The sequence below is a fragment of the Liolophura sinensis genome, chromosome 6, assembly GCF_032854445.1.
Source record: "Liolophura sinensis isolate JHLJ2023 chromosome 6, CUHK_Ljap_v2, whole genome shotgun sequence".
Taxonomy (NCBI): Eukaryota; Metazoa; Mollusca; class Polyplacophora; order Chitonida; family Chitonidae; genus Liolophura; species Liolophura sinensis.
In genome coordinates, this window is record NC_088300.1 from 29,444,240 (window position 1) to 29,454,151 (window position 9,912).

At 40.9% G+C, this 9,912-nt stretch overlaps 1 protein-coding gene across 3 annotated transcripts; it reads left to right on the plus strand.

Moving 5' to 3' along the window:
- Window positions 1-1,489: 1,489 nt before the first annotated feature.
- Window positions 1,490-2,702, plus strand: LOC135468671 (uncharacterized). 3 transcript variants are annotated; one of them, XM_064747048.1, is made up of 2 exons: window positions 1,490-1,847; window positions 2,092-2,702. In XM_064747048.1, the coding sequence occupies exon 2, from the start codon at window positions 2,148-2,150 to the stop codon at window positions 2,529-2,531; it is 384 nt and encodes a 127-aa protein (XP_064603118.1). In that variant the 5' UTR covers window positions 1,490-1,847; window positions 2,092-2,147; the 3' UTR covers window positions 2,532-2,702. The 3 variants fall into 3 exon arrangements, with proteins under 3 accessions (XP_064603118.1, XP_064603116.1, XP_064603117.1); XM_064747046.1 differs by having other exon boundaries at window positions 1,490-1,841; XM_064747047.1 differs by having other exon boundaries at window positions 1,490-1,841; window positions 2,095-2,702.
- The last annotated feature ends 7,210 nt before the right edge of the window (window positions 2,703-9,912 follow it).

Here is a 9,912-nt window from a genome sequence, read left to right on the forward strand (position 1 = left end):
AGTGGAAATTACTAGTGTGCGTTGCAGTTGCTGCCGTGTCTCGTGAAAATTTCAGTGCATTTCACTTTCATCTACTAGAGGGCTCTTTGTGGATTTATTTATTTATTTTTGTAAACATATTGGTGTTCAACCCCGTCATCAAGAATTGCGTCTCTTATACAGTCAGGTCTATGGGGTGGAGGAAACCGCCTTGCCTATAGTAAGCCACCGCCCTTTTCCCAGGTGCTTGTAAAACCTTCTGATTTAAAGTCGCAGCCGAAGTATAGCAAGAGCTCCATTCCAGCCTTCCACATCATTATAGTCAGAGGCCAATCGGCTGCAGCAGCGTGGCCAGCATAACGCTTTAGAGGCATGTGGGCCGTCTTAAGAAGCTGTCGTAACTCTACGCCAAGCGCATTTACCATACATGGTGGCTTATCTCTCCTCTGGATGCTACCATGGATGTAACAGGGGCATGCCAGGGGCATGTTACAACTTCCTCATAAGACAGGTTTCAGTGTTAAACAAAGCGTGTGTAAATTTGTGCGAGCGTAATTAACTACCGTGGTAACACCACTGAAGAGATGCTTAGGGTATTGCAGGTAAACATTTCTTTTAGTTATATGATAAAGCCAGAAAGCACAGAGTGTATTAAGCATGACGCAATTATTGTGCCAACCAATTGAACAAAATATTGTGATTATAGGTCTGTAACAGTTTGAAAACACAATATTGTGTTTATTATCCTGGATAATAGCTCACGCCGTTTAACTACATCTCATTTTAAACAAAATAAAATTAAACTATAGTTGTCAGGTCCAGTGTAAATCGTCTGTATTATAACTTTAAAGGGGCAGTCTATGAATTCTTTCACACCCTTAAAATACATATACATGTATTGTATAAAAAAATAGTTAACGACTTGTTCAACAAATTAATGCATTTCCAGTTTGGGAGTTTTTGAGAACTTTATATGCGTAGGTCCTATTTGATAGGTGTATATACAAAAAGATGTAAAGGACTACAGACAAAGCCCACGGGGTTATATATTTATGTATGTCTAATATCAAACAATCTGACGCGCATAACATTTAGCTAGCTCATTGGAGGTCTGACTGGTTGTTTATCGCTTACCGTCACAAGTACATTTGTTTACCTGTGCATTGTTGTTTTTTTTTTGTTTGTTTGTTTATTTGTTTTGTTTTGTTTTTTCGCTGTCTATTATCTACTTGCGTAACGGCGTTGCATCTTTGGCCGAATTATTATGTAGGGCCACTTCTGTTTGGCTACGTACAAGTACTTGCATTATACCTTTTATGATAACGCATACAACCCGGGATACATATGCTATGTTGTATTCCAGATACAACCGTTCACAAAAAAAAAACAGGTCGGCAACTAGCTGAGCTAAGCCTGTGAATGCATGATACGGCATGAGCGTCTGAAACAGTCTATAGTGGCCCTACAGCATACCTTAGCGACTGCACACTTATCTCAGTTGTAGGCCAGTGGGCGGCATATTTCTGTCTGCTCTACATCACTTGTATACAATTGCCGGGTTTTAACATCGACTTACAATCAGGTATATACGGTAATTCACATCGCTGTGGTTCACCGGACGTATATAGACTGACACTAAGAAGATTTGCATAAACCTCTTCACATTTCAGGAAGATTGGAAGATCACATATACACACAGGCCTGTGTACACAGCGATTTACGCGTGAACTGTATTCCTGGAGCCTTGACGTTCACCCAAGGAAGACCGGTTCGTCGGGTTGAGTCATCTGTCAATCAAAGGCGGTAGACACCTGAGACGTACGTGCGATACCCGTGTCCGTGCTAACGAGCTACTTTCTCAGGTAACAGTAATTAGTGTGTAGGTAGGTGAGATTGTTCGAGTGGTGAGGCGAGGAAGCCGTGTATAACTATGCTTCCCTATATACGCATTGTGAGCTTGTAAATCATAAGGCTGTGTGTAAGTTTCTATTCGAATACCGGGACAAGAAGTAAGACATTCCGTCACACATCTGTTCAGAGCTGTATCATACCTGCCTGCCATTCACCTTGTGGAAGTGTACGCTACAGTCAACTCTCCCTTTTCCTCTCCAGCAGGGCCAGTATTTACCGTCACAGAGGTGCCCGTGGGTTTATACTGGGATATCATCATGACTATGGCAGATTACGAAGACTGTGTTGAGGTAGAAGAGGAAGAAATCGAGGCGACCGCCAAAGAACGGGTGTTCGACGTTGGGAACAGCGAGGTGGAGTTAGAAGACGTGGACGGGGAGGAAGACGATTTCACTGGGGACCGGGAGGCGCTGGTCAACTTACTGATTGAGATCAACGAAAACCAGCCCGTAGATCTGGACTTAGGGCAGGGACCCGAGGACGGGGAGGAGGTAGAAGAGGAGGAGATAGAGCCCGTGTGTAAGGCCCGTGACCCTAGCAACGACCTCATCTTCTCAGACAGTATGAGGGACAGGACAGGGCTTATAGGCGATGACGAGTGGGAGGCGGTAGAGCCCGGGGGTGAGGACGATGGGGAATAAGTGAAGGCACCCCTTCAGGTAACCACAGGTATTTAACATTACTCCACAACCTGGGAGACAATACCACGACCCCATGACAGAAACCCCATGTGTAATCATGCGGACATCCACCCCCCACCCTCATCACGACCTCTCCTACTTTTCCAGCTGCAGCTGTTGATAGCATGTATTGTTGCTTTTCTGCATTATTGTGTACAGTGTTAGCTTTTCATTTCAGACTCTTCGACATCTCCAGCTAGTCCGTCGGAAGCCTTTGTACAGCATAATTTTGCATCATATATATTTTATAGGTATTCTTAGCGAAGCATATAAATTGGACATCCATTCAGGACGACGTGATGTACTCGAATGAAGTGCTAATCAGGACAGAACAGTTTGTATGTTTATTCATTTATTGCAGGTGCTTGCTCTTGTTGCAGCCCTGTTACTATATACCAGTGCACGTGACCCTGCATGTATATACGATTACTTAGATGGTGATACATGCACATCGTTATGTTTTACTTAGTGACGCATGCGCTTCTTGTATGCACGTATATAAATTGACATGTTTACCACCTGCAGTTGACAGAGTCTGTGATATATATAGTTTATATACATGTACCTTGAGGGAGAGAGAGACAGGGAGAAAATAGGTATTGAAAATAGGCTTAACTTGTCTGACAGTGTGTTGATTGTTGGCCTATTCACTGACACGGTTGGGTGAGCATAACGAAGGATGTATCCGAGGATGGAAATGTAAGACGTTAACTAATTATTACGTGTATAAAGCAGTATAAATATCGGGCTCCATGCAGTTAGTCTCCACGGTCTTATAATATACATGTAAACCTTGTGACAAAAGGCAAAAATATTACGATTCTCATGAAGAAGCCGAGTGACCTATATTGTATCGAGTGACCTGTATTGTATCGAGTGACCTATATAACCTGGAATAATTGCAATGGTTAGGTTGGGCCAAATATTCAAAGAAAGAAACAACGTGTGGGATATTCTTTTCTAAAGACGACCTATAGATGACTCTGAACTTCTAACCTTCTTAGTAGGTCATCTAAAGCTTTATGTCCAGTTTTGTATGTGGTTGTCCGAACATCGATATTCCGTCTTCGTGTACAGTTCTGTATGGTTGTCCGAACATCGATATTCCGACCTCATGTCCAGTTCTGTATGTGGTTGTCCGAACATCGATATTCCGTCTTCATGTACAGTTCTGTATGGTTGTCCGAACATCGATATTCCATCTTCATGTACAGTTCTGTATGGCTGTCCGAACATAGATATTCCATCTTCATGTACAGTTCTGTATGTGGTTGTCCGAACATTGATATTCCGTCTTCATGTACAGTTCTGTATGTGGTTGTCCGAACATCGATATTCCGTCTTTATGTACAGTTCTGTATGTGGTTGTCCGAACATCGATATTCCGTCTTTTTTTTACATGTATATACTTTTATTTATCACTTTATAAATTATTGTGATTATCCACTATTCTACACGTACATTTTTCTTTTTATATCGCGAGAGTGCATAAATTATGTATTCATAGGCTGCGCATAAATACTTTACAAGTGTTACGAACCGAAATAAAGAATTTTTTTGTAGAATTTGTTTATAGTAGTATTACTTCATCCTATGTTGGCCTGTATTCTGTGACCTTCATCTTTTCCGTATTATTATGCCCATGACGCTGGAGATCGTGAAGATGGCTTGTACGCACGCTGTTCTGTGCAATGTTTAATGAAATAGGTTACATATATATTATATAACACACCAAAGCATATGGGCTGTCATATACGGGTCAGTGGAATATAATAGAATCCTGCTGCTCCTAAGGCTGCGGCCTTACATCAATAGGTGTCGCAAATAGATGTCGAAGTGCGGTGGTCTCGGGCACAACGTACCTGATTCTCCTCATAAAAATGGATCCAGGTGTCGCCGCCATAAAATGGTTTATAGCTAGATGGACTTCCAATTATTGACGTCGTATCTCGTCGTGCACCTCCATATGCATATGATTGTTTGACACGCAGCGGGGTAAAACCACGGTAACGAATGAAATTGTACAACTGATTTCCATGGACTGTTAACAAGAATCAGTCGTGCCATTGGGCAATTTTTCGATAGGCCTACATGTCGTTTTATAACGGTGATGGCTGTAGTCGAGCGCACTGAAACATTATTTCGAAGATTCTATTGTCTCTGTGTATAGTGAGTTCTCTGGTATGCATTTAATACAGGGGCCTACGTGCAGTTCTTGTAGTGTGCAGTATATATTGCTTCTATATATGACACCAATGACTGTATTCAGCAGCCGTATAACAACCTGCGTGAGGCATCCAATGTATTGTAGAACCGATTACATACCGAGTACGTTTAGGTTACACCCTTATCCTTCAGACTTTTGTTTTACAGAGAAAGGTATAAAGGCTATGTGCTACACACGTGGCGTGGTTCCAGAGCTTAACGTACATGGAGCCATTTTGTGTACTGAGGAGATTTCTGTGTTAAAATGACACAGCTGTTTGTCATTGGGTAAACACACATCTGAGTTAGGTGTGCCGGGAAAGTGTTAAGTGTGCAGGCAGCTCAGACTCTCAGCAGTTTACATACGTACTAGTATATGTCAGACAGACCCAGGTCTGGTCTGTTCACCACCAGCATTGAGTAGGCCATACTTCTGTACTTAAGAATTAAAAGTATAACAAACAGTGACGAGAATACACGCAGACACGGTCTACAATTATTTATTTTTTCGATTGCAGTTTTTACGTATTCAAGAATATTTGACTTATGCCTATGATGGGAGGAAACCTGAAAGAGCCGGGTTAAAACCCACGACCACCCGCAGGTTGCAGGCACACGTTTCCACGTACGACCAGACAGGAAACCAGCATGAGCTGGGCTTGAACTCACAATATACATGATTATATGTTGCTTCATGAAATAGCTTTATGTATGGTTAAAAGTTGATCTTTTTTTCTGATGTGAAGAGGTATAAAGAAAAAATGAAAAACCCAGTTTCGATTTTTTCACCTTTTCTCCAAGTTTGCTTGTACATGTACAACAATGCAGAGTTTTGAATACAATATCTTTTTCCAACGTCCTGTTTAGCGTGGAAAGACAACATTATATTTCGATGTACTGGTGCTCTAAAAATCAGTATTTATAGAACTAACTCCAGTGCTATAACAAACGCAGATATGTTTACAGAGGATAAAAATTCAGAACCATTCATCCTCGATAAGCACTGATCTGCGTTTGAAAAGGTTGAATGCGGTCCATACAAAAAGGTCCACAAAACTGTCAGAATGTACATGACACAACAAAACGGGCATGTTTTCCTTGAAAATGAACCAGCGGCACTTGTCATAATGAACTCTAATAGTTTCCATCCAGTACGAGAAACCGTTTTGCAACAAGTCCAGAATAGCACAAAAACGGTCAATATTATGTTCGAAGTGAACGAAATGTCCTGAAACATGAACTTCATATGTAATTTCTCATGCTGAAGCTATATACCATGCAAATTTCAGTTGAATGTGTTCCGCATGGTTTCCTCTCACCAAAAGTCTGACCGCCGTCGTACAAAATATCAAGTGAAATGCTATTGAGTACGACGTAAAACCCCAATGAAATAAATTAATCAAATTCAGTGTGATGTACCGGTTTCAGAAAAAGTCCCGAAAACCAATTGGTAAACAGACTGAAAAGATGACGGACTGACAGACGTGTAAAACGATACCAGTGTGTAGCCAATACATCTAGAATGTTCACTTTCTTTGTTCTCGTAACCCATGACCTTAACACAAAGCCATGAAATGGCTAATTTTCCAACACCCATTTCCTATTGGTTAAACATATAATTATTTGTTCAGGAAAATAATGATAAATATTTATTTATTTATTTGACTGGTGTTTTAAACATACTCAAAAATATTTCACTTACACGATGGCGGCCAGCGTAATGGTGGGTGGAAACCGGGCAGAACCGGGGGAATCTTGATAAATAGATAAATCATGTAAGTCAACTTTGATATATGTGTGTGTTTGACGTCAGTACTTGTCCCATCAAAGTTTATTTTTTTAATCTAACTATATACCTGTTTTATCCATACGACTTTGTTCCTGCCACTGGAGCCTGGATTCTTTGCTTTTACTGCAGAAGCTTTTGATGTGAACCGTTGCCATGCAAACAAATAAATAAAACAAAAGATATGTGTTCCTGTACATGCCGCAGAATATATAGCTAACGGCTGATGTAGATAACTACCTTTAGATGGATGCATAGTGTAAGTCTTTACAATCAATAATGACCAAGGGCTTCATCCACATATGCACGTACACGTACTATTGTTAACTTTGTTCTTGTCTGGAATGATACAATTCGTTTACATATATACGGACACACATATTGGTCCTTTTGTCCATTTTGGCGCAAAAAATCAAATGCCTGTGACTTGAGGGAATGAAACCTTGTTTCTCAGAGTTCAAATTAACATCAAATTCATTGAAAGACGTACAGCATACACAGAAAAGCCAGATCAGCGGCGACAGTGTGATATCTGGCAAATAGTTACACGTAACCGGTGAAATACGGCCTCTTGTCATTTGATCTCAATTAGGGTTTTATCCTAACTGCTCATGTAAATGCTTAAATATTAGCAAATTACAGGCCCCCATAGCCAAGATATTCATTGATTATTAATGATGTGTTGAATTTTGTTACGACACACTAAATAATTTTCTGCTTACACGGCGGTGGTCGCGCTTTATCGATTATAAAGTTACTGACGGGCGCTTTGATGGAAAATAAGTGATGTTCAACGAATGTGTAAGGCTGCGCAAAACGTCCCTATGCTTAGGGTCACAGTTGGAACAGTGAAAGTATAGGAAAAATTACAAATTCTTGCGCTAAGTGCTGGTGTTGAACCCGCGCCTCGTGTGTATTCCTGGTGGTGAGGCGTATATAACTGCATGTGTTACCTCCTGGTCCTTCTTCTTGAAGACTCAAGCTAAAATACAGTACTGATGATGTTTATAGCAAATGTGCCCATCTTTATTTAAGTTGGGGCAGGTGTAAGCACGTGTCATGGTAACCATGGCAATTAATTACTTCGCTTTCGCAGGAAAGTATAGCTCCAATACAACACACTTAAATTAAGAATAAAACACAAGAACGTGTATTTCAAATGTTAAAAAATGGCTTCAATATCAGTATATGTGAAAAGCATAGAAAAAATTGGTTTTCCCGTATAACTGAACAATGGTAGTTTCTCGGCAAACTGACAGGTGCACATGGTAAAACATATGGGTGGGAAAAGAAGAAGAAGCTTTTTAAAGTGTTGCCACCTGGTGCATACATGGACCTGTTATTAAACCACTGCAGTTCGCTATAGCTGCCGACAATCTGAAATAGGACATCGGCTCATACATATAACACAGGAGCCTCTCGTCTATGCGGTCGCTGTAAGTTGAAGTCCAGCTCATGCTCGCCTCTTCTTCGGCCTTACATAGAAAGGTCTGCCAGAAACATGGCAGATAGACGTAGGTTTCCCTCCGGCATTCCGCCGACCCTCATGCTGGAGACATTTTCATATATGTGAAATATTCTTGAGTACGACGTAAAACAGCAAACAGATGAATAAATAAGTCGTACAAAAAGACGCCGTGCCAAGATCAAAAATGAAAATTTGTGTTTAATTCTGCCACGATATTGGAAGACGCTCCTAAGTGGGGTCAAATAACTTTCCAAACAACTTTCCACGCCAGGTCATTTCTAGGTGGCCACATATACTTCACTAACTCGTCCTCGCTGGAATCGGTGTCCGCCCTTATGTGCAACCGTTAAACGTCACGGTGTAAGGTGTACAAATCACAAGTTCATTTTGATTGGTGTTTTACGCCGTACTCAGGAATATTCCACATATACGACGGCGGTCAGCATTATAGTGGGAGGAAACCAGGTACAGCCCGGGGGGAAACCCACGACCATCCGCAGACCTTCCCACATACGGCCGGAGAGGAAGTCAACATGAGCTGGACTTGAACTCACCGCAATGGTGAGGTTGAGAATGTAGACCTACGCCTTCCTTTACGTCTTCTATTATAAAATATACCCAATATTTCATGATGTCTCTGCTTTGAGCTTTTATGTTGTTTTTTTCTTTTTGTTCCATGGCAGACAAACTTAGGTTTCAATGAAATATCAGCAATTAATGAACAGTAAAATTCTCGTCCAATATAAGCCACTGCGTGTTTCTTCTCTTTACAGGTATACATTATGCAGAGGAGAATCTGAACTGGTCGGGTAAAGCTTTGTCGTTTTGATGTTCAAATACATGGCACGTTGAGATCTTTGATGTTATTCTAGACGTTAAAAAAGAAGCAAACCTGGGCATTGCAGCAGAATTCCTCCTCATTGCCTCTAAAGGCGTTTAATTTTGGGTAACACGTATGAAAATAACCATTCACTGATCGAAATCCTGGCGACTGTTTCTGAATGTACCACTGTTGCTACAATTGCACAGATGCGCACATTGTCTTCCAATCGGTTTGTCATCAAGGTTCAAAGAATAAACTCCACGGCAATCACTTTCCAGTAATCGGAGCTAAGGTGCTTTAGAGGTGTCCACTGGGACTGCCATTGTACAATGACCACATCTCTGTGTCTGCAGTGCCATGGTGTGTACTTCTTTGTAAAGCTCGTACATGCACGAGGCCTGACCATTACTTTCGGAGAAGTGTATACACGTGAAAACTTTGTATATAGGTCTCACATGCATGGGCGGCATATTATCGTGTTGAATTAGATAACCATGTTGGATATCTGAACAGTTGCTATCAGAGCGCAACTTGGATTCATATTTTACTATCGACAACTTACATACTAGCATGGTACACCATTTGAATACTGATTTCATTCCTTCGCCTACACAGAGCATAACTTGCGCCGTTTCAAAATCTTTGAAAACTATCGACTGCTTCTCTTTGCATGCTTCCTCCCTAATTTCGTACTTTATATCCTTTCTTAGGTCTGCGCTAAACGCTGTTTTGGCTGGTATACGAATATCTGTTTTGACGCATAGATTCATGCACAGGCCTGACCTGGAGCAATTTACGTCGTGAACAAGAATTGAGAATGAAATGCTCGATCCAATCTGCAGCCAACAGATGCATATCACTAATCATATTCACACTATACCTCGATCGTCCACTTTGAAGATCTCTTTAGTATTAATTGGTGCATGTCAGGTGTAAAATGTGTCCAAAATGTTCAGGAATTAGACCTACATTTAATGAAAAAAAGTATCCAGGTAAAAAAAAAAACAAAAAAACACCAATGTGATAAAGAACAGAATAGGCAACACCTCAATATCATAAC

Excerpts from the sequence above, each read along its gene's own strand:
- LOC135468671 (XM_064747048.1), top strand. The coding sequence starts at position 2,148 with ATGACTATGGCAGATTACGAAGACTGTGTTGAGGTAGAAGAGGAAGAA.